Source organism: Humulus lupulus, chromosome 5, assembly GCF_963169125.1.
Source record: "Humulus lupulus chromosome 5, drHumLupu1.1, whole genome shotgun sequence".
Classification (NCBI taxonomy): domain Eukaryota; kingdom Viridiplantae; phylum Streptophyta; class Magnoliopsida; order Rosales; family Cannabaceae; genus Humulus; species Humulus lupulus.
This window is the reverse complement of record NC_084797.1, coordinates 212,708,944-212,734,932: the sequence shown is the minus strand read 5'-3', so window position 1 is coordinate 212,734,932 and position 25,989 is coordinate 212,708,944. Positions and strand designations below refer to the sequence as shown.

General features: G+C 43.8%; 1 protein-coding gene across 2 annotated transcripts; it reads left to right on the top strand.

Annotated features, from left to right (window-relative positions):
• The first annotated feature begins 15,735 nt into the window (after positions 1-15,735).
• Positions 15,736-23,125, top strand: LOC133778132 (uncharacterized). Of its 2 annotated transcripts, none has more exons than XM_062217955.1 (3): positions 15,736-16,078; positions 18,240-22,416; positions 22,521-23,125. In XM_062217955.1, the coding sequence occupies exons 2-3, from the start codon at positions 22,024-22,026 to the stop codon at positions 22,959-22,961; spliced, it is 834 nt and encodes a 277-aa protein (XP_062073939.1). In that variant the 5' UTR covers positions 15,736-16,078; positions 18,240-22,023; the 3' UTR covers positions 22,962-23,125. The 2 variants fall into 2 exon arrangements, with proteins under 2 accessions (XP_062073939.1, XP_062073938.1); XM_062217954.1 differs by having other exon boundaries at positions 18,234-22,416.
• Positions 23,126-25,989: the final 2,864 nt, after the last annotated feature.

Below are 25,989 nucleotides of genomic sequence, written 5' to 3'. Positions count from 1 at the left end.
AGTTGAGGCAACCGGCTCCTCCACCAGTCACCGGGTTACCACTACAGCTGAGTGTAGCACCAGCTCTGGTTCAGCCTGTGGTTGAGAACAGGGTGGAACCTCTGTATGAAAGATTCAGAAAACAGCAACCTCCTACCTTTGAGTGGGGGACAGACCCACTACGGGCTGAGCAGTGGATGAATATGATTTCTGTAATCTTGGATTTCATGAGGGTTGAAGGAAAGGAGAGGGTTGATTGTGCCAGCTATATGCTTAGAGATGATGCACGAATATGGTGGGATGTAGTAAGGCAGCGAAGGGATACTGCCACTATGACTTGGGAAGAATTCAAGAGCACTTTTAATGAGAAATACTACAATGTAGCAGTTCGAGCTGCGAAGGCTGATGAATTTATCAACCTGACTCAGAGTAGGTTATCAGTCACCGAGTACACCCTGATATTTGATAGATTAGCGAAGTTTGCGCCAGAGCTAGTGCCGACTGATGCAGCCAGGAGAGATAGGTTTATACGGGGATTGAATGTGATGATCGCCCGTGATGTGAGTATTACATTGGCTCCAGAGACTACTTATGCACAAGTGGTGGATAAGGCCCTTACTGCTGAGAGGGCTGAGGATCAAATCTGGAAGGATAGCGCTGCTAGGCGCAATACCAGGAGGACAGTGCCTCCTTCTTCTCGGCCTAGTCGGGGCAGCGCCCCAGTGAGCAGAAAAGAAGAGCACCAGATTCATTTGTTCCTTATGGTTCTGAAAAGAGGGTTCGCGGTTCTGTTGGTGGCCATCAGGGCGGAAATGACAACTGGAGGAGCTTTCTGATGTGTCCTCGATGCAGGTGACGACATCAGGGCGAGTGCCAGACCAGGGCATGTTTTGTTTGTGGGAGCACCAATCACTTAAAGAAAGACTGCCCACAAGCTAAGAAAGAGGAGCCAAAGCAGGGAGACTGCCTTGCTCCTGCTACGGTTTTCACTTTGACTCAGACTGAGGCGGAGGCCAGTCCCTCAGTTGTGACAGGTCAGATTTTTAGCACCGGTTCTTTGTATACTGCATTGATTGATTCGGGTGCTACTCACTCATTTGTATCTGCTAGGGTGATTGATCAGCTTTGTAGACCTAGTATTTTGTATGCTAGGGGTTTTCAGACTTTATTGCCAACAGGAGAACTGGTAGTCTCTAGGAGGTGGGTTAGAGCATTACCAGTAGTAATAGACGGTAGGGAATTGTTTGTTGACCTTGTTGAACTAGATATGGACGATTTTGATATAATACTAGGAATGGATTGGTTAACGCGGTATGGAGCAACAATTGACTATAAGCGATGAATGGTGACCTTTGAACCAGAAGGCGAGGTACCCTTTGTGTTTGTGGGAACGGTGAATGGACCGCGGGTGCCTATGATCTCAGCACTAAAGGCTAGAGACCTGATGCAGGAGGGTTGCATAGGATTCCTAGCGAGTATTGTAGATTCCTCCAAGGTGGCGGCAGTGGGACCGAATGAAACCAGAGTGGTCTGTGAGTTTCCAGACTTGTTTCCAGCAGATCTGCCAGGATTGCCGCCACAGCGGGAGATTGAGTTCGTCATAGAGTTGGTTCCGGGAGCAGAGCCAGTGTCCAAGGCACCCTACAGAATGGCTCCAGCAGAATTAGAGGAATTGAAGATTCAGTTGCAGGAACTACTGGATTTGGGGTTTGTCAGACCGAGTTTCTCGCCATGGGGTGCTCCAGTATTATTTGTTAAGAAAAAGGATGGATCGCTCAGGATGTGCATTGACTACAGGGAGTTGAATAAGTTGACCATCAAGAACAAGTATCAGTTACCTAGGATTGACGACCTATTTGATCAGCTTCAAGGGAGCACAATGTTTTCAAAGATTGATCTCCGATCAGGCTACTATCAGTTGAGGATCAAAGAAGAGGACGTACCAAAAACTGCTTTTCGGACACGGTATGGGCATTATGAATTTCTGGTTATGTCCTTTGGATTAACCAATGCCCCAGCAGCATTTATGGATTTGATGAACAGAATTTTCAAAGATTATCTGGATAAGTTTGTGATTGTATTTATTGATAATATCCTAGTGTACTCCCAGTCAGAGACAGAGCATGAGCATCATCTGCGCCTGGTGTTGCAGCGGCTGAGAGAGCATAAGCTATATGCTAAGTTTAACAAATGCGAGTTCAGGTTATCGCAAGTTTCATTTATGGGCCATATTATCAGCAAGGATGGGTTACTGGTCGACCCAAGCAAGACGGAAGCAGTAAGAGATTGGCCTAGACCCAGTAGTGTTCCTGAAGTTAGAAGTTTCCTTGGACTAGCAGGTTACTACCGGCGGTTTGTAGAGGCGTTCTCCAGAATTGCTACTCCATTGACAGAATTGACAAGGAAGAAGACCGAGTATGTGTGGACAGATCGATGTGAGAACAACTTTAAAGAGTTGAAGCGGTGGTTGATTACTGCACCAGTGCTGAGCCTGCCAACAGATGATGAGAAGTTTGTGGTCTACTGTGACGCTTCTAGACAGGGTCTGGGATGCGTGTTGAAGCAGGCTGGGAAAGTGATAGCGTATGCATCAAGGCAATTAAAGGAGTATGAGCAAAGATATCCCACGCATGACCTGGAGTTAGCTGCAGTGGTATTCACACTTAAGGTTTGGAGACACTATCTGTATGGCGAGAGATGTGAGATATACACTGATCACAAAAGTTTAAAGTATTTCTTTACCCAGAAGGACTTGAATATGCGCCAGAGGCGGTGGCTAGAGCTGGTAAAGGATTACGATTGTGATATCCTATACCATCCTGGGAAGGCTAATGTAGTGGATGATGCATTGAGCTAGAATAATATACAAGGTCAGGATAATGACCAGACTGAGACCCCTTAGCCAGCTCCTGATAACTGGCAGCAGTTGCTTGTTGATTTACAACAACCGTTGCTTCCTGGAAACAGGGTATTGAGGAAGGAAGAAGAAATACGCCTCCTGGGACAAAAATAGGTTCTTGTAGGGAACATTTTACTAGAGGCACCACATGTATCGGCGCCAACAGTTGAGCAGCTATCAGAGGCACCATCTATAGCGGTGCTCTTTATAAAAGGTTTAGGAAACAGTACCCTCCAGTTTTTTAGGGTAGTGCAGATTCAGCTAAGGTCGAGCAGTGGATGAGCATGGTTACCACCATCCAAGACTTTATGAGAGTGGCTGGTAACGAGAGGGTGTCTTGTGCCACATATATGTTTCGGGAGGATGCCTATAATGCACTAGATAACCAAGACCGTTACACTGTGTGTTTATAAAGGTGAAAGACTTGCTAATCAAGCCATTTAATTAAAAATGTGACACTAAACAATAACTAAACTAGAGTTAAAAGATTTTGGTCATAAAAGATAAATTTTATATAAATAAGAGTTTGTTACACAGGATCCTAAAAATAAATAGGGTTAAAGAACAGTTTACAAAATTTCAAAGGTTATATACAACCACAAGCCACTCTAATGGCAAAATAGGCATTTTAAGTTCTCTTGTCCCTGTATCAACCCTCGGCTGTGGCGGCCGAGCAGCCGACTATGCACATTCCGCCACCAGAGCTCTCCAAATCAAGATTGGTACAGCTTACCCTTGCCTTTACCTGCACCACGTAGCACCCGTGAGCCAAGGCCCAACAAGAAAACCATATTACAGTGCATAATCAACAATCAATAGTCAAACAATTCACAAATCATTAATCAAATACTCAGCAAACCACATTGTTCACATAATCAGTGATATCAATTTGCTAACCATTAATCAATCATCCAGGTAATAAACATGCCATAATCATCATATTAATAATAGTAAACATAGCACATAATATACAGGGTCGACGTCCTTAGGCCGCACCCTCTGTTTATCCTATTGACTCGAGCTTGCTTAGGCCGAGCTCAGTCATTATATAATTAACCTTAGCTACCAGTGGCCGAGTCGCGTCCTTGTGCGCCAATATTAATTCCGGCACTCTTAGGCTGTTTATTTCATACACACATGGCATAATGCCATCATACAACATTGCATACAAGTATAGGGAACTCTTAGTCCCAACTTATCCATATAAAAGGTGCAGCTTTCTTACCTTTGATTCTAAGCGAAGAAGGTAAACTGATTCCGAGCACGATCTCTAGCCTCAAGTCTAGGCGACAAACGTAGTCACAAGATTTATCGATATCTATCAACTTCTAATCAGACATAAAATACTTAGGAAGCAAAACTAGCCTCCGGGGCCTCAATTTCTACTAAACCGGGCAGTAGAAATTGTCCCGAGCCCCTAGGTTCGAACCCCCGAGCCCTAACAACACTAAGAACACTTCCAAACTCAAAATTCCTAGGTGGGTCGCGACTTGGCTCAGCAAGTCGTGACTTGCCCCAAGTCAGAGATCAAGCTCACACGCCAAAGGGGAGGCGGGTCGTAACTTGGCCAGGAAAGTCGCAGCGCGCCCCCAAGACAGAGAGCAGGCTAGGCCATAAGGGACACACGCGCCGCGGCACCCCCCCAATTCTTCAACAACCAGCCACAAATTTAAGCCCATAATCACCCCTACTTTTATCCTATAATTCCACGCAACATAAACAAACATCAACACCTCAATTCAGCCACAAGAATTACAATTTAACCACTGAATTTTCTACTTGAACCATCAGCCCAATTCATCACTAAGTTTATACTCAAGAACCTAACCTTCAACTTAAACCACTCAGCAAAACTCAAAGATGAAACAGAGGCTCTTACCTCAACTTTACCTGATTTCTCCTCTGTACTCCCAGCTCCAACACGAGCTGAATTTGCCTTAACTTTCTGTCTAATTCTCCCAAACTTCAAGCCTCTTCAATAGCCAAGAGGATGAACACCTAGGTGAAAGGGAGAGAGAATTCGTGAGGGAGATAGAAAGAGAGAGAGAGCAAGCTGAAGTCTTTTTCCTCTTTTCTTTCCTAGACTATTATAAACTCTTCTGCCTTATTCTAACATAACAAGTAGATCATATTCTTAACTTAGGAGATGACCATAATGCCCTTCCAAACAAAGTAATCCTTTAACTAATTCTAGGGGTAGAATGGTCATTTATTCTCAATTCACACTAATTCCTCAAATGTTCCGAATATTTACAACATAGATCCCATCATCCAATTAATCACTAATTATTTACCCAAAGTCTAATATTCTCCAATATATCCCCTGAATTCCTGAAAATACCCTCAAGCTCCCCCGAGCCGGGTATAAATCCCCGCCGTGACTATTTCGCCAAACCGCTCACTAGGACCGTCTCAAGCCATATGCTGCAAATATATCCACATAATAATGTGGTCTCAACAATATATCGCAAATAATCACAATTATGCCCTCAACGGGCCAAAATTACAGATATTCCCCTATAACCTAAACAGGGCCTACATGCATACTAATACTCATAATCATGCATCTCATATATCCATATAATCATTTAAGCATGCTTATTACATAATCATGCATTAAATCATTTAAATCACACATAAACCAGATATGTCGTTCCGGCACACTAATCAAGGCCCTTAAGCCTTATTAGTAATTTTGGGTCGTTACAACTATCCCCTCCTACTGAGAATTTCGTCCTCAAAATTTACCTGAATTACTCGGGATATTGGTCTTGCATCACTGACTCAAGCTCCCAGGTCGCCTCCTCGACCTTGCTATTCCTCCATAACACTTTAACTAGAGGAATTGTCTTGTTCCATAGAACCTTATCTTTCCAATCTAAGATCTGTACCGGTTGCTCCTCATAAGACAAATATGTCTACAATTCCAAGTCTTCATACTTCAGCACATGTGTTGTATCCGAGACGTACTTCTGAAGCATAGAAACATGGAATACGTCATGAACTCTCGACAATGTCGGTGGCAAAGCTAACCTGTAAGCCACCTGTTCGATCCTCTCCAGGATCTCAAAAGGTCCAATAAATCTAGGGCTTAGCTTACCCTTCCTCCATAACCTCCTCACTCCTTGTAGTGGTGAAAGTCCCAGAAACACGTGGCCCCCAACCTGGAACTCCACGTCCCTATGCTTGATCAGTGTAGCTTTTCTGTCTGCTCTATGAAGCAAGCATCCTAGCTCTGATCTTCTCAATAACTTCATTGGTCTTTTGAACCATGTCTCTCCCCAAATACTTCCTCTCACCCATCTCATCCCAATGAATGGGCAATCTACATCTCCTCCCATATAACATCTCATATGGAGCAACTCCAATCGTCGATTGATAACTGTTGTTGTATGAGAACTCAATCAAGGAGAGATACTTACTCCAAGATCCCTCAAAGTCGATCACACATGCCCTAAGCATATCCTCCAACACTTGAATCATCCTCTCAGACTGTCCATCAGTCTAAGGATGAAAGGTAGTGCTGAACTTCAACTGAGTCCCCATAGCCTTCTGCAAACTACCCCAAAACTTGGAGGTGAAGATAGGGTCCCGGTTGGACACTATAGACTTTGAAACCCCATGGAGAAGTACGATCTCCCTCACATACAACTCTGCATATTGATCCACTGTATATGTCGTCTTCACTGAGAGAAAATGAGTTAACCTGGTGTATCTGCCCACTATCACCCACGCCGACTCATGAAGCCCTACTATCCTGGGTAAACCTCCCACAAAGTCCATCGTAATATCCTCCTATTTCCACTCTGAATACCCAAAGGATAAAGCAACCCTGCTAGTCGATGATGCTCAGCTTTCACCTGTTGACAGGTTAAACACCTGGCCACGTACTCCACCACATCCTTCTTCATCCCGGGCCACCAATACAACATCCGTAGATCCTGGTACATCTACGTGGTACCCGGATGAAGTGAGTACGAAGTAGTATGAGATTCATCCAATATCTCTCGTCTAATCCCCACATCATTCAGAACACAAATCTGACCCTGATACCGAAGCAGACCAACCTCAGAAATAGAATAGTCCTTAGTTGCCCCCACTAAGACATTCTCTCTAACCTCATGTAACTGAGCATCCATCATTCGACCTTCCTTAATCCGATCTAGTAGAGTCGACTGCAGAGTAATGTTGGCCAACCGGCCCACTACCAACTCTATCCTCGCTCTAAACATCTCATCAACCAACTCCCTCGAAATCTGGGTGGAACTAAATAACTGCCCCGAGCCCTTCTGGCTCAATGCATCTGCCACTACGTTGTCTTTCCCTAGGTGGTGAAGAATATCACAGTCATAGTCCTTTACAAACTCTAGTCAATGACTCTGCCTCATGTTCAGGTCCTTCTGCAAGAAGAAGTACTTCAAACTCTTATAATCGGTGAATATCTCGCACTTCTCCCCATACAGATAATGTCACCAAACCTTTAGTGCGAATACCACTGCTGCCAATTCTAAGTCATGGGTAGGATACCCCTGCTCATACTCCTTCGGCTGTCGTGATGCATAAGAAATAACCTTCCCGTTCTGCATCAACACACAACCCAAACCCAACCTCGATGCATCACAATATACCACGAACTTTCCTCCCTCCGAAGGAAGACTCAGCACAGATGCAGTAATCAGTTGCCACTTCAACTCTTGAAAATTGTTCTCACACTTGTCTGACCAGAAGAACTTCAAATTCTTCCGTGTCAATTCTGTCATCGGTGCAACAATCTTTGAGAACCCTTCCATAAACTATCTGTAGTAACCCGCTAACCCAAGGAAACTCCAAACTTCGAAGGCGTTCCTTGGCCTCGGCCAATCTCTCACTGCTTCCACCTTGGACGAATCCACTTTAATCCCTTCTGCACCAACTATATGCCCAAGAAAAGTCACCTCAGGCAACCAAAACTCACATTTCTTAAACTTAGCATATAACTGGTGTTCTCTTAACCTCTATAAAACCTGTCGAAGATGTTGCTCGTGCTCTGCCTCTGAACTAGAGTACACTAAAATGTCATCGATGAAGACAATGATGAACTGATCCAAAAAGTCCTTGAATACCTTGTTCATTAAGTCCATGAAGGCTACTGAGGCATTGGTCAAACCAAACGACATGACCAGAAACTCATAGTGCCCATACCTCGTTCGGAAGGTCGTCTTTGGTATATCCTCATCCTTGATCCTCAGCTGGTGATAACCAGACCGAATATCAATCTTCGAGAATACTGTCTTTCCTTGCAGCTGGTCGAACAAGTTGTCAATCCTTGGTAGAGGATACTCATTCTTGATAGTCAACTTGTTCAACTCTCTGTAGTATATACACATTCTCAAAGTCTCATCCTTCTTCTTCATAAAAAAAATGGAGCACCCCATGGCGAGTAGCTAGGCCTGATAAAACCTAAATCCAGAAGTTCCTGCAGTTGTATCTTCAATTCCTTCAGTTCTGACGGTGCCATTCTATATGGTGCCCTCGACACTAGCTCTATCCCCGGTGCCAACTTAATGACGAACTGAATCTCCCTGTGCGGCGGCAGCCCTGGTAAATCCTCAGGGAATACATCCATGAATTCACAAACCAACCTAGTCTCTCCTGGCCGTGTTGGCAAAACCCTAGTGGTATCCACCACACTAGCCAGAAAGCCTATACATCATCCCTGTAATAAGTCCCTGGCTCTCAGCGCTGATATCATGGGTATGCGGGGTCCACATACCGCACCCACGAAAACAAAGAGATCCTCGCCCTTCGGCTCAAAGGTCACCATCTTCTTCTTACAATCAATTGTAGCTCCGTATCTAACCAGCCAATCCATTCCCAAAATCATGTCAAAATCCTCCATACCTAACTCAATCAGGTCTACTGACAGTTCCCTGCCATCAACCATCACGGACAGTGCTCTAATCAACCTCCTTGAAACCACCAGTTCCCCTGTAGGCAATATAGTCTTAAACACCACAGTACAATACTCACTAGGTCTACACAATCTATCAATTACCTTACTAGAAAAAAAATGAATGTGTAGCACCAGAGTCAATCAATACAGTAAAAGGAGAGCCAGCGCTAGAAAGCTGACCTGTCACCATCGAGGGACTAGCCTCGGCCTCTGCCTACGTTAAGGTGAACACTCGAGTTGGAGTCAAGTTGTCCACCTTCCATGCTTCCCAATTCTTCACTGTTGGGAAATCCTTCTTGACGTGTCCCACCACCCCACACACATAACAAGCCTTAGCCTGGCATTCGCCTGAATGGCGTCTTCTGCACCTTGTGCACTCTGGATAGCTCCTCCATGTATCACCGCCTCCTTGACGGCCACCCTGAATACCCTGACCTCTCCTATCAGGACCAGTAGCGGTCGAAGTGTCAGGGCTCTTCCTCTTTAGATCACTGGGGCCTCCGCCCCTACCAGACCCAAAATATGGAGGGACCGCTCTGCGACCCTCCCGTCTTCCAGCATTCTCCCTCCAAATCTTGTTCTCTGCCTCCTCAGTAGTAAGAGCCTTCTCAACAGCCTGTGCAAAGTTGTCCCCCAAGGTACTGTTGTAATCTTCACATCTCGGGCTATCATAGCATTAAGCCCCCTGATAATTCTGTCCTGCCTAGCTGCATCAGTAGGCACAAGATCTGGTGCGAACTTCGCAAGTCTCTTGAACTTCAGGGCATATTCTGTAACTATCATGTTGCCCTAAACCAACCCCCCAAATTCATTAACCTTCGCTACCCTAATGGCAACATTATAATACTTCTGACTGAACAAGTCCTTGAATCCATCCCAACCCAGAGTAGTAACATCTCTGGTCTGTGATGCCACTTCTCACCAAACCCGGGCATCCTCTCTCAGCATATATGTGGCACAGGCCACCCTGTCCTGACCCTCCCCCCTCATGAAGTCCAAGAAAGCGGTAATTATACTCATCCATTGTTCGGCCTTTAGTGGATATGGTCCCCCCTAATAAGTTGGAGGATGATGTGTACTTAACCACTCATACAACAGTTCCCACCTATCCCTTACCTCCACTGGCTGTATAACTAGTGCCACTACGGGTGGCACAATGGATGTAGGACTCCCTGACGGAGCCATCTGTCTCAAAAGTCAGATCTACTCATCTTGGCTCTGAAGTCGGGCTTGCATATCTTCCATCATCTGCTGCCAGTTCTCAGGGACCGGTGGAGGGTTCTGGCCCTAGTCATCATCTTTTGCCTCAGACTCAGTGTCGGCTAGCTGTACAGATCGTCTTGGATGCATAGCTATCCAAGTTAATCTGCAATCAATGACTCGATGATCAGACTATGATGATAGGGTAACAATCTTTCCATGCATCACCATCAAAACACAAACAATCACAAGCAATCAAGATATAACAATTCATCCAAATATTCATCCACATGCAACAGCAATGCTAATAAGCATGCCATAATATCATCACACAACAGTCAAGAGTTAGGCCCTATCAGTATCTCATGCTCCCTATTAATCAAACATATATCAACATTCATATTTATTTCCAGTCACTTAAGCACATAAACATGTATACACAATTACCAAACCCTAAATCGAGCTTGTCTTTGACAGTGAATGTACATGTCCAGCCAATCTTCAGGAACCCTTAAACCTAGACCGCTCTGATACCAAGTTGTAACGCCCTGGATAACAAAGACCGTTACATTGTGTGTTTATAAAGGTGCAAGACTTGCTAGTCAAGCCATTTAATTGAAAATGTAACACTAAACCATAATTGAACTAGGGTTAAAAGATCTTGGTCATAAAAGATAAATTTTACGTAAATAAGAGTTTGTTACACGAGATCCCAAAAATAAACAGGGTTAAAGAACAGTTTAGAAAATTACAAAGTTTATATACAACCACAAGCCACTCTAATGGAAAAATAAGAATTTTAAGTTCTCTTGTCCTTGTATCATCCCTCGGTCGTGGCGACCGAGCAGCCGACTATGTACATTCCACCCCCAAAGCTCTCCAAATCAGGGTTGGTCCAGCTTACCTTTGCCTTTACCTCCACCACGTAGCACCCATGAGCCAAGGCCCAAAAAGAAAACCATATTACAGAGCATAATCAACAATCAATAGTAAAACAATTCACAAATCATCAATCAGATACTCAGCAGACCACATTGTTCACATAATCAGTGATATCAATTTGCTAACCATTAATCAATCATCCAGGTAATAAACATGCCATAATCATCATATTAATAATAGTAAACATATCACATAATATCTAGGGTCGACGCCCTTAGGTCACACCCTCTGTTTATCCCACTGACTTCGGTTCGCTTAGGCCGAGCTCAGTGATTATATAATTAACCTCTGCTACCAGTGGCCGAGTCGCGTCCTTGTGCGCCAATATTAATTCCGGCACTCTTAGGCTGTTTATTTCATACACACATGGCATAATGCCATCATACAACATTGCATACAAGTATATGGAACTCTTAGTCCCAACTTATCCACATAAAAGGGTGCAGTTTTCTTACCTTTGATTTCGAGCAGAGAAGGTGAACTGATTCCAAGCACGATCCCTAGCCTCGAGCCTCGACAACAAACCTAGTCACAAGAGTTATCGATATCTATCAACTTCCAATCAGAAATAAAATACTTAGGTAGCAAAACTAGCCTCCGAGACCTCAATTTCTACTAAATTGGGCAGCAGGAATTGTCCCGAGCCCCTAGGTTCGAACCCCCAAGCCCTAACAACATTAAGAACACTTCCAAACTCAAAACCCTCAGTCGAGTCGCGACTTGGCTCAGCAAGTCGTGACTTGCCCCTAGTCAGAGAGCAAGCTCTCACGCCAAAGGGGAGGCAGGTCGCGACTTGGCCAGGAAAGTCACGGCGCGCCCCCAAGACATAGAACAGGCTAGGCCATAAGGGCCACACGCGCCGAGGCGCGCCCTGCGAACCTAGGGAAAACTTGGGTTTCCTCCTCCTTCTCCCAGCCACGAACTCATTCAATTACCAAGAATTTTCCCCCCAATTCCACAACAACCAGCCACAAGAATTACAATATAACCACTAAATTTTCTACTTGAACCATCAGCCCAATTCATCACTAAGTTTATACTCAAGAACCTAACCTTCTACTTAAACCATTCAGCAAAACTCAAAGATGAAACTGAAGCTCTTACCTCAACTTTAGCTGATTTCATTTCTGAACTCCCAGTTCCAACACCAGCTGAATTCCCCTTAACATTCTGTCTAATTCTCCCAAACTTCAAGCCTCTTCAACAGCCAAGAGGATGAACACCTAGGTGAAAGGGAGAGAGAATTTGTGAGGAAGATAGAAAGAGAGAGAGAGCAAGCTGAAGTCTTTTTCCTCTTTTCTTTCCTAGACTATTATAAACTCTTCTGACTTATTCTAACATAACAAGTTGATCATATCATTAACTTAGGAGATGACCATAATGCCCTTCCAAACAAAGTAATCCTTTAACTAATTCTAGGGGTAGAATGGTCATTTATTCCCAATTCCCACTAATTCCTCAAATGTTCCTAATATTTTCCACTTAAATCCCATCATCCAATTAATCCCCAATTATTTACCCAAAGTCTAATAATCTCCAATATATCCCCTAAATTCTCGAAAATACCCTCAAGCTCCCCCGAGCCGGGTATAAATCCCCGCCTTGACTATTTCGCCAAACTGCTCACTAGGACCGTCTCGAGCCATATGCTGCAAATATATCCACATAATAATGTGGTCTCAACAATTTATCGCAAATAATCACATATATTCCCTCAATGAGTGAAAATTAGAGATATTCCCCTATAACCTAAATAGGGCCTACATGCATACTAATACTCATAATCATGCATCTCGTATATCCATATAATCATTTAAGCATGCTTATCGCATAATCATGCATTAAATCATTTAAATCACACATAAACCAACTATGCCCACCCGACACACTAATCAAAACCCTTAAGCCTAATTAGTAATTTTTGGGTCGTTACAATGCCCGAATTTGGTGGGAAGTGATATCCCAAACCAAAAATCTTAATGCCCTGAGTTGAGAAGAGTTTCAAATTCTGTTCAATGAAAAGTACTATAATGGTCTCATCAGGGTTACAAAAGCTTAAGAGTTTAACAAGCTATTTCGGGGAAGTTTGTCAGTGACTGAATACGCCCTGAAGTTTGACAGACTGGCGAAGTTTGCAAGGGAACTGGTGCCCACTGATGGGACCAAAAGGGAGAGGTTTCTCCAAGAGCTACAGCCTCGAATAGCCCGTGATGTTTGTATTACCACTGTGTTAGTGACTACTTATGCACAGGTGGTTGAGAAGGCGCTCATAGCAGAGAGCGCAGAAAATAAAAGCTGGCATGATAATGCAGCCAGGAGAGACACTAGGAGGGTGGGACCTCCATTTATGGGTTCAGGTAAGGGCGAAGGCCCCAGTGATCAAAAAAGGAAGGCTCGTGATTCCTTTCTAGCTCCAGGTTCTGACAGGACACCACGTGGCATTACATTGGGCCACCAGGTTGGTAGTGAGGTCTAGAGGACTTTTCCTGAGTGCCCTAGATGCAAGAGGCGTCATCTAAGGGAGTGTCGAGCAAGGACCTACTTTTTATGCGGGGTAGTGGGACACTTGAGTAAAGATTTCCCGAGAGCAAGAAAGGAAGAACCAAGAAAGGCGGACAGCTCAGCCCCAGCTCGAGTGTTCGCATTGACTTAGGCAGAAGCTGAAGCTTGTCCCCAGTAGTTATAGGTCAGCTTTTTAGTGCTGGAACTGCTTATACTATTTTAATTGATTCTGGTGCTACACATTCTTTTGATACTAGTAAAATTATTGATAGACTATGTATACCATGTGATTATTATGCTATGGGATTCGGGACCTTGTTACCCACTTGGGAGTTAGTAGTATCTAGAAGATGGGTCAGATCATTTCAAGTGACAGTGGAGGGCAGATAGTTATCAGTTGATTTGATAGAGCTGGTTATGACCGACTTTGACATGATTTTGGGTATGGATAGGTTAGTGAAGTATGGGGCAACCATAGATTGCAGAAGGAAGATTGTAACCTTTGAGCCTGAAGGTGAGGATCCTTTTGTGTTTGTTGGCAATATGCATGGACCCCGTATACCCATGATATCTATTTTGAGAGCTAGAGATTTATTTCAAGGAGGTTGCATAGGATTCGTAGCCAGTGTGATTGATACCACTCATGTCATGCTAGTGAGACCAAAGGAAACCAGACTAGTCTGTGGATTTCTGGATGTGTTTCCAGAAGATTTACAAGGGTTGCCACTACACAGAGAGATTGAATTTGTGATTGAACTAGCACCAAGTACAAAGCCAGTGTCTAGAGCATCTTACAGAATGGCCCCAGCAGAATTAAAAGAACTAAAGGTACAGCTGCAAGAGTTGTTAGACTTGGGTTTTATTAGACCTAGTTTCTCACCGTGGGGTTCACCAGTTTGTGAAGAAGAAGAAAGATGCTTCTCTGAGGATGTGTATTGATTACAGAGAACTGAATAAGTTAAAAATCAAGAACAAGCATCCTCTGCCAAGGATAGACGATTGGTTTGACCAGTTGTAGGGTAAAAGGGTATTCTCAAAGATAGACCTTCGATCTGGTTATCATCAGCTGGGTGTTACAGGGGAAATATACTGAAGATTGCCTTTCGTAACAAATATGGGCATTATGAGTCCTTAGTCACGTCCTTTGGATTGACTAATTCCCCGGATGCATTTTTGGATTTGATGAACAGAGTGTTCAAGGATTATTTGGACCAGTTTGTGATCGTCTTCATCGGTGATATTCTGGTTTATTCTCAGTAAGAGTCAAAACATGAACAACATCTGAGGTTGGTTCTACAGAGGTTTGCAAAGTTCAAGAAATGTGAATTCTGGTTATCTCAGGTAACTTTCCTTGGTCACATTGTCAGTAAGGAAGGGATCATGGTGGACCCAACCAAGAGAGAGGCGGTTAGAGATTGGTCAAGGCCAAAGAATGATTCAAAGGTTAGTAGTTTCCTTGGGTTGGCAGGTTATTACAGATGTTTTGTGGAAGGATCCTCAAATATTTCTACTTCATTTACTGAACTGACACGCAAGAATCAGAAGTTTATGTGGTTAGACGAGTGTGAGAATAGCTTCCAGGAATTGAAGCAGAGGTTGATTACAGCTCAAGTTCTGAGTCTTTCGACAAATCTATAAAAGTTTGTGATATACTGTGATGCCTCACGTCAGGGTTTGGGTTGTGTTCTTATGCGGTCAGGGAACACTTCTACAAAAAAAACCTTTTTATGACACTTTTTTAGGGCACTCACCTAGATGCGAGTCCTTAAAGAATTTTTTTAGGACTCGCTAAAAACTGATGTGTGTCCTAAAGTTTGATTTGTTTTTTTAATATACACCTCTTGGAATTTTTAGGGTTCACGTTGCGAGTCCTAAAAGAATTCTTTGAGGGCTCGTGGAGTGAGTCCTAAAAACTGATGCGTGTCCTAAAAGTTTTATTTTGTTTTTTAATATACACCTCTTAGATTTTCTTTTGTTCCTAAATTTGTAATATTATATTAACTTTTTATTTATAATAATTTCTATATCAAAATTTAAATTCATTATTATATAATGAATTATATACTTAAATTTTATTTATTTAACATATTTATGATAAAATTAACTAAAAAAAGTTATTTTATTGATTGGTTAAATATTGTAAAGTAATTTTAAAATTTCACTAATAATATTGGTGTTTTTATTTTTTAAAATTCATGTTGAAAATATTCCAAAAAAAATAAGCAATAGTTGACATTACATCAGATTTTATTTAATTAAATAAGAAAATGGAGATAAAAATACTAAATCCCTAAATGAATCTCTAGAATCCCATTCTCTCTCCTCTTTCTTCTTCCGAGCCTAATACCACTCTTTCTTTTCTTCTCTCGCATCTAAGTCGACCAGACCAGATGAACCATCTCCGGCCACCACCCAATAACACGCACCCCACCACGAGCTTCCTTGGCTTCTGAAACCCCCAACCCGTGAAGCTCGCCTCCCCACTTGCCGGCCTCTGTCGCGACTGGCTCCCTGAAGATTTTTTTGGCCTCCACCGTGTACGATGAAGGCTCCTGCTGGCGACGGCGAAGGCTCCTGAGCTGGTGAAGTTCTTAGGCATGGGTGGTGCTGCCATTCTCTTCAAGGTAAATTTGTATTAATTGACACATATGTTAATACCATCTCCTAGTATTATTAAGCTTCATATGATTTGGGCATTTTTTTATCTTTTCCATACAAGTCTAATGATCTGGTTAAAGAATCAAAAATTACATATTGATGATTTCCATCATACTTTATTTCAAGAATTTTTCTTCATGAATCTCGATAATTAGTGTTTTGGTTGATGAAAACAAAATTTAGCATCATTTTCGAATCAGATGAAGTTCATTTTTCTATTAGTGTGAGCATTAAAACATAACTACTATATATGTTTGTATATGTGTATATGCACACATATGCAAGATTATTAAATAGCACTAAAAAACATTGGTTTTTCACTCGTGCAGATAGCCAGACAACAAATTATTAAACATTCTTATTCATCAAACCATTCCACCACTAATTGGTCCCACAGGCAAAATTTAATACTATCTATTGGTAGTTCAGATTTTAGTAGTCAGAACAATATAACTTTGTCCACACAGGTTGTGAAGTGAGCTTGGAAGATAGAAATTTAGTGGTTGTAATGATGTTAATTATCAGTACTTGGAATATTCTGTCCATATAATTAAGTTAAAGACCAAGATAAAAGTAAAAAAAAAAAAAATTAAAGCAGACCTTATCTCAAGATTAAAATAATATATTAATTGAAGATGATAAGAAAGATTAGCTAGTGGATGTATACTAATTTTACCATGACATAAAAGAGTGATGACATAGTGAATGTCCAGAACCGACCAATGTAGGAATATGCTATGTAAGCTCCAAGAATTGGTGTCATCCACACAGCACCTGACCAGTTATTCACATTCCTCACCGAAGATATTGTGTCTTCATGGAGCTATGTTGTTAAGTAATTCACCAAATTTGTAGCCACCCCATAAAAGGCCATCCTCTCAAATGCTTCATAGCCTACTGAATAAAAGAAAACTAGTCTCAGCTGATTTCATTTTCTATACTGATAAGAAAAAATCTCTGATGGATTACTGTTATATTTTGTACCTTAGTCATATTTTCTTGTAACTATCATGTTGCTATCAATAGACTTTTTTTGGCCTGGTTAGCTTGTCTTGTTGGATATTGATTGAAGCTTTGCAGGGGCAGCGAGGTTTCGTTTTGTTTGTTCCATTTTCTTGTGTTACTTTGCAAGTGTGCTAGAAGATTATTCTTAATATAATTTTGCATTATTACTGATTAATTTAGATGACTGAAGTTGTTATATGATATGATATGAAGGTGGTGTGCTGTGGTAATATGATTCAAGATTCACTACTGTATGTTCCTTTCTTAATTTTACTGATATTATTTTCTACTCAAGAAACACTATGTTCTGTCTTGCTAATGACATATATGTCTCAGAATTTTTTTTTGCTCATATTTACAACTTTTGCTTAATAAATTCTACATATATTTATATGTGTATATAATCTTTTGGGTTAATAGTTGGAACTATTAATTAATAAAAACTAGCTTGGTTAAATACTAAAATACTTCAGCTATTAGTTTTAAATACTAAAACCAAAAGTTTCAACATATTTTCACTCCAAGAATTATGGTAGGAGAAATATCACAATTTTCATCTCTGTCTCCTTTGATAGGTTGTTTTGTTCCCTGAATAAAATTGGTACTAATTGTCTTATGATTACTAGAAATGAAAATTGATGAATCGAATGGTCACTAACACTTAGAATAGGCACATTACCAAATCTCCTCACCAATTTAAGTTGAACTACTGGGCTAATGAAGTTTCTAGCACTATAACAAAATAAGACTACCACTACATTAAGTTCTAACAGTATTGAAGAAGTATTATGCTCGTCTTCAAGGTTACATGTTCAAACATTATTTCTTCTCTTCATAGGTACTCGTATGTGCAATCAAGAAAGTGATTTCATGAGCTTTCCAAAAACGTAAAAACCATAAAAAGATATAAATTCATTTACTAGTTGTATAGATAGTTTCTCTTAGTAAATATTTCTTTTTTATATCTAGATTGTGTATTCTTTTCTTAGTATCTAATGTTGATGTATATCAATATTCATGTCTTATAAATCAGTGAGTGGCATTCGACTTAATTCTGTGTAGGCCAATTGTTTTGGTTTGTGATGTTCTGAATATTTTTGTTGCTGTCTTACATAGATTCAGAAACTCGAGGGATAATGGCAATATATTCCACTGCACAGCGAAGGAGAACTTCCGAGATTATATTTATTGTAGTCTGATGCTTTTTGTTGAGGGTACAAGCGTCACACACGCTTCTCATATATTATTTGGTTTGTCCTTTTATGAATAATGTAAAATTAGAACAATTTTATTGTAAGATCCATCAATAGAGTATCATATTAAAATATTAAGATTGTTATTAGGACTTGGAGTTGGTTTGAGTTTATATATATATTTTATTGATAATGTTGAAAGATGTTGTTGATGCGGTTCTTCGCCAACAGGTAATTAAGAAAAGAAGAGAAAGGGATTAGTGCTTAGGTTGAACCGAAACAGATATATGATATTAGAAAATGAAATGGTGACTCAAAATACATTTTTTAAGTGGTTCAAAGGTTAAAATCCTTCTACTCCACTAGTCAATATTATTGCTATATACTGGGTATTTGATTACAGGGTATTTTTTACAATCGAGAATCCAACCTCTATTAACTCCCAAGGTCTCCATATTTATAGGAGAAGGCACCTGGGAGTTGGTAAGAAGGTCATCCCGTGACCTTCTTGCCTGTTATGTCAACTCTGTGACATTCATGATTAATTCCTAAACCTGACACATGAGTGTGGTCAAATCAATAGGTAAGGGGATAATGGGCCGCACGGCCCAAACCAGTTGTGGGAGTCTGAATACGCACGTTCATGCTGCGTGTCCGAGAAGTCAGGGATATATCAAACACGTAATGTCTCATATATGCACCCTTACCTCACATGGTTGACTTCATAAAAGGTCACAGCCTCCACATCCAGCTCGCACCACGAGCTGGATGCTTACCTCGACCAGCGGCCTTCAGGGTCCAAGCTCAGTCCTTGAGCAATCTTGGTGAACCCTTAGTTTACCTCGAGCTAAAGAGGTAGGGCCTTACAATGGCAGCTTCGGTTTCGGGGAGGTCCACGTGGTAGTTATGATTAGGCCGTATCTCAGCTCGTTAATCAGCCCGTGGGAAAATCAGGGCATACATCTGCCCCCCAAGCCTATGCTCGTGGTACACGACGTCGTGCAGGGCCACAGTAGGGGCTTTTAGGCTTCCCCATGAACTCTTCATTTTCCACATTCTACGCAGGCGCCGAATACATGGAACATCGTGGTTGGTGACGGTACGTCTTCCGAGAACCGCATTAAATGGCCTAGCCTATGCCCAGCTGTCGTTTCATCTTTCGAGTGGAGGGCCTTGGATCCCACATCAGGGCAATCCAACGGCCCTCTTCACGTGACCCTTCACGCATATAAAAAGGGGTGGCCACCTTACGCACGGGCCACCCGTTCATTTGCAATTTTTCAGAAATTTTTCCCTTCTTCTCTCTTCATCTTCAAGAGAAAAAACCCTTTTCTTCCCGACCGCCATTCCTAACGTTCAAGAGGTTCAGGCGCAGAGACTCCTTCAAAGCCTTGGAACCAACTGCTCTGACGAAGCCCTAACCCAGGCGATATCTTCATCCACTTCCCAGCCAAACACTCTGTAAGTCTCCTGACTGTGCATGTTTCGAAGTTATTTTTTACTGTAGCTTAGGTAAATATTTACTGTAGCCGCATGCAAGAGTTTGCTGGGTTTTGTGGGAATGAAGGGTGAAAGCCTTTTAGGTTAGGGTATTGTTTGTAGTAGGAAGCCGTTTAGGAGCATGGTTTACAGGATGCATTTTCTGGGGAAAAATTTTGGGTATGATTTTTGGGATATTAGTTCAAAATATTCAGTATTTTGGGTGCAAAACCGGGTAGCTTAGGGGACACGCTTCACAGGCGGTTTTACCTTTCTTGCCTATTGGAACTTTCCCTCCAAGGAAAAATTTTAACCTAACCCTCCTGACACACGAATTTCGAGTAATCGGGGATCTGTTGGGAGCACAGGCGTGTGTTCATAGAACCGCGTGGTCTCACTCTCCACGAGCTGGGCTTACCTCAGCTCGTGCAAAGAACATTTGATTTTTCCTCATGCTCTGGTCGCCTTTTCTGAAATCTTTTCTTTTGTTCGCTAGGCAACCACATGGCACCGAAGAAGAATGCCCTGAAAAGGACTGCCGGCAGCTCGACCTCTCAGCAAGACAAAGGAAAGGCGGTGATGGCCGAATCCCCAATCCCCCACTTCGGGCCAGCGGTGGAACAGGAGCTCGAGGTGGCTCCTGATGCGTTCTTTGAGGCAAAGAGGATCGTCTCAAAGATTACCGACCAGACGAAGGTCAACAAAATATTCCTCTCCCACAACATCGGGCTGGGGAGAGCATCAGTGATTACCCGACCTCTCGCAGAGGGCGAGTGGAGCTGCGCGCCGCTTAACGAGGCATTCGCGGCCTGGAGCGACGAGCATTTTAAGGCGGGGGCCTTCCTCCCGTTGGATCAGTATTTTGCTAACTTCCTCAATTACGTGAAGTTGGCCCCCTTCCAGCTCCCCCCCCCCCCCCCAACTCTTATCGGCTGTTGGCGGGGTTAAGATATTTATTCTTGAAACAGGAGTGGGAGGTCCCCACTCCTGCAGACATTTTGTATTTTCTCTGCCTCAAGGCTAGCCCGGAGCTGCGGGGGCGAGGCAACGAGTTTTATTACTTAACCCGATTCCCCAACACGGCTGCAGTCATCGAGCTGCCCAGCCACCCCAACGACTTCAAAGATCAATTCTTTATGTCGACGGGGTTCAGAAACTGCGAGCTCCACTACTTCAATCGTCCTCGTAAGTGCTTTTCAACCTTAGCTCGTAAGTTAAGTATCGTTTAGCTCCTCCAGTATCCCTTTCTGATTTAGATTAATCCTACAGCTATCTTCGCGAGGACAGAGAAATCTGTGACCCTCGGGGCCCAATACGAGACACTGGCGGGCTTGCCCCTCAGTGAGAAGGATTACCGCGTGCTCGTAATAGACGAGACGATGGTGGCCTGTAAGCTAACTTTCCCAAATCAGACTTTGAACCTAAGGAGGCTCCGGGGGCTTCCCCCAGCTCGCGACACCAGACCTACCATCGTGGAGGAGGTCGCGGGGGACGAAGATAAGGAGGACGAGGAAGACGAGGTTCCCCTCGTGAGGAATAGGAAGCGAGCGCTGGAGGTCACCCAGAGAACGGACAAGGAGAGGATTCGGTCCGGAGCAGCCGCGGGTCCTTCTGGCCAAGGTAACCCTTACATGTTTAGGAATTTAGATAGGGCCATTACCGACCCCCGGCTAGCTAGGTTCAATCCCAGACAGATCATCCAACGTCACCGATGAGATCTGGACCTGGATACAACCCTGCTCCACCATGTCGACCAGCTTGTGTTGGATAACCAAGATAGCCGACCTAGGGGTACCGTAGTCGTAGATAACACCCTAGCCTTTAGGTCGATCTTATTTGAGGAGTATGGGACCAACCTTCGGTCATGGCCATCACTCCGGAGAGGTGTCGTAGCTCCGGGACTTGGACAATATGTAGAAGAATCTAGTCCGGAGCCAGAGTCGGATCCAGAACTTGCGCCAGCTCGGGAAACAATCGACTTAGATTCTCCCGCAGGAGCTCCGGGGCCAATGGTCGTAACCATAGGTTCTTCTTCTAGCTCGGGGGGTAGGATCCCTTTTAGTATAAATATTTATATATATACTTGAATCTCTCTTTGCTTTTGTTTTTGAATGGCTGTTAACTTTTGTACTAACCATGTCTTTGTTTTGACAGAAGAGATGTCTCATCCCTAAGGGAGTCTGCGAGCTGCGTTCGCCGGGGGGAACCCCTTAGCCGGGGCCCCTGGGCCAAAAATGAAGAAGCTCCGAACATCGAAAAAAGCCACAGGAACCCCAACTAAGTCTCCTGCAAAGGAGAAAGAGCAACCCCCAACTGCCCAGGCCGAGGGAACTGTTCCCCCTGCTGCAGGGGGAAGCAACATGCCCCCACCCCCTCTGCGAGCTTCGGCCCCCACCCGGGACGCAGGGGCGAAGCTCGAGGCTTCGGCTATTGTACCCTCTGAGTTACGCATCCCAGTCAATCCTCAGGACCTGGAGAAGATTCCAGAGGCCTTCCGGGGAATGGTGTATGAGTCGGCGAACTACACCGTCAGCCACATATACAAGTTCAACGAGAAGGAGCTCAGGGCTATCGAAACCAGGAGCCCGGTGGGCATGCTGGAGTCTTCACTGGGCATGGCCCTAACGGTAAGCTAACCTCAACCTTTTATGGTTTTTGATTATTACACTTTGCCCTGTTTTTTCTTTCTTCCTTCTTTTTTCCTAAGGCAATTGCCTCTCCGCTTTCACAGAGCTTCGTTGCCCTTCAATGGAGCATCGCCAGGACCAAAACTCAGCTCGAGGAGATGAGGAACGAGCACCAAGCGGCCGTGGCCACCCACCAGACTTCTCTACAGACGGCTAAGGACGCCTTGGCAGCCTCGCAGGCCGAGCTGGAAGAGACTCGCCCGAAGCTTCAAGAGCTAGAGACCGCCCTCGCCACTGCTCGGGCAGTCCTAGATACTGCGAAGGCGGAGGCCAAGGCCGCCTTGGCGGCCGAGCGAGAAAATTTAGCGCCGCCATGGAAGACATGTTCTACCATTGCTAGGCCTATAACCAGGACGCCGACTTCTCCTTCCTGGCAGCGGCCGTCTGGGAGCCCTTGCTGGAGAAGTTCAAAGCTCGCCTCGATAAAGAAGCGCCTTCCGAGGCTGGGGAAGGCTCCGGCGCAACTGAGCAAGGCGAGATGGTGACCTCTATGGGGCCAACTGGCGGAGCTTAGGGCCTTCCTCTTTGTGCCCTTTTCTCGAATATTTTTTTAAAAAAAATTTGTGTAACTTCTGCATGAGGTGCTTACACCTCGAGACAATTTAACTATCAACTTTATTTTTAATTGATTTACTGCCCTTTGCCTCTACGCATTTTAGTTACTATTTTGAAAAAATTAGTTCGCGTTAATCTTTATCTATATCTCGAGCCCTTTAGGTAGAACAACGATCGATAGATTTAGATTAACTTCTAAGTTTTGTGACCTGGTTATATCCAGGAACTTAATTTGAAAACTTAGTTCGTGTTAATTTTTATCAATATATCGAGCTCTTTAGGAAGAACAACGATCAATAGATTTAAATCAACTTCTAATTTTATGACCTGGTTATATCCAGGAACTTAATTTGAAAACTTAGTTCGTGTTAATTTTTATCAATATCTCGAGCTCTTTAGGAAGAACAACGATCAATAGATTTAAATCAACTTCTAAGTCTTATGAGCTGGTTATATCCAGGAACTTAATTTGAAAACTTAGTTCGTGTCAATTTTTATCAATATCTCGAGCTCTTTAGGAAGAACAACGATCAATAGATTTAAATCAACTTCTAAGTTTTATGACCTGGTTAAGTCCAGGATAGGACTTCGTTCGCATTAATTCTTACCAATATCTCGCGTTTTTTAAGAAAAACAACGATCAATCGATATGGATCAACATCTAAGTCATTAAGGCGACCTGGTTATATCCAGGTACCATATGCCCCCCCAAGTAACTGGGAAAGGGTCTTTCGTGGTTACTTTAGATTACACTTGAAAACATGCACAAATATAAACAAAAAAGTTGATTCTCATTGCTTAATACATAAAAAATGGCCTTTCAGGCCTTACAGGTGAATCATTGATAGTATCTCTTCAAATGGATGGCGTTCCAGGTCTATGGGACTGCCCCTCCATTAAGACGAGCTAATTTATAAGTCCCCTCCTTAATGACCTCGATGACTTGATATGGTCCTTCCCAATTCAGTCCCAAGACTCCATCCTTGGGGTCCTTAATGGCCAAGAAAACTCTCCTGAGGACCAGGTCGCCAACGCTAAAGGCGCGATTCTTGACTTTTGAGTTGAAATAGCGAGTGATCTTCTGTTGATAGTGTGCGATATGGAGCTGCGAATCTTCTCGTGTTTCATCAATCAAGTCTAAGGAAGTGTGAAGTAGCTCGTGGTTGCGATCCTGGTCGTATGACTGGACCCTATGCGAAAGTACCTTTATTTCCACGGGGAGGACTGCTTCACTCCCAAAGGTCAGGGAGAAAGGAGTATGACCCGTAGGAGCCCAATGCGAGGTCCGGTATGCCCAGAGAACCTGGGGGGGGGGGGGGGGGGGGGCTGTTCTGGCCAGACCCCCTTCGCCTCATCTAGTCTCTTCTTGAGGCTCGCCTTGAGATTCTTGTTGACAGCCTCGACCTGGCCGTTCGCCTGAGGATAGGCCACGGAGGATAAACTTTTCACAATTCCGTACCTTTCGCAAAATTTGGTAAGCAGGTCGCTGTCGAACTGAGTCCCATTGTCGGAGACAATCTTCTTGGGTAGCCCGAATCGGCAGATAATGTTCTTAACCACGAAGTCAAGGACTTTTTTGGAAGTTATCGTTGCCAAAGGTTCTGCCTCAGCCCACTTCGTAAAGTAGTCGATGGCTACCACGGCGTGGTGGACCCCGCCCTTTCCAGTAGGGAGGGTGCCAACCAAGTCGATCCCCCAAACTACAAACAGCCATACGGAAGAGATCATCTTCAGCTCGACTGGGGGAGCTCGGGCAACTGTGGTGAATCGCTGGCATTTGTTGCACTTCTTCACGTATGAGATTGAGTCTTTGGAAAGAGTTGGCTAGTAATAACCTTGCCTCAGGACCTTTAAGGCCAAGCTTTGCCCCCCAGTGTGATCTTCGCAAAAACCCTCATGCACTTCCTGCAGGATGGCCTTTGCCTCGCCTGGAAGAACACATCGTAGGAGAGGTAAGGAGTGCTCACGCCAGTATAACACCCCATCTATTATAGCGTACCTGGGAGCTTGATACAGAACTCGTCGCACATCATTACGCCCTTCAGGTAGTTTTCCCTCGACGAGATACTCAAGGATGGGGGTCATCCAAGTTGGCCTGGCGTCGACCATCTCGACCTCCGCCCTAGCTTCCTCAATACTTGGTTTCCCCAAGAATTCTACCGGCACTAACCCCAAGGTCTCCGTTTCCCCGGAGGTGGCGAGCTTAGCAAGAACGTCTGCATTAGCGTTCTGCTCTCGAGGTATCTGCTCGATCGAGCCCCACCCGAACGCGGACAGCTCACCCTTTACCTTTGCTAGATAGGCAGCCATCTTAGGTCCTCGTGCTTGATATTCGCCCAGAACCTGGTTTACCATGAGCTGGGAGTCACTGAAGCACTGGACGGAGCTCGCCTTCATCTCTTGAGCTATCCTTAGCCCGGCCAGCAAAGCTTCGTATTCGGCCTCGTTGTTGGAGGCCTTGAACCTGAACCTTAGTGCCGAGCAGAATCTATGACCTTCAGGGGATATCAAAATGATTCCAGCTCCGGAGCCATTCTCGTTGGATGAACCATCCACAAATATCCTCCACGACGCCTGGGGCGAGTCTTCTACAGGATCCTCCCAGAATCCTGTGCACTCGGCTACAAAATCAGCTAGGGCCTGACTCTTTATAGCAGTTCGCGGAGTGTACAAAATTTCGAACTGGCTAAGCTCGATTGCCCACTTTAACAAGCGTCTCAATGCTTCAGGTTTTCGCAAAACCTGCCTTAAAGGCTGATTGGTCATGACGTGTATTGAGTGGGACTGGAAGTACGTCCTGAGCTTTCGCGAGGCCGTGATAAGGCAGAACGCCAATTTGTCCATCAATGGGTACCGGGATTCAGCTCCGAGAAGTCTCTTGCTGATGTAGTAGACTGGCTTCTGAATCTGGTCTTCTTCCCGGACCAACACGGCACTGGCTGCATCCTCCGTGATAGC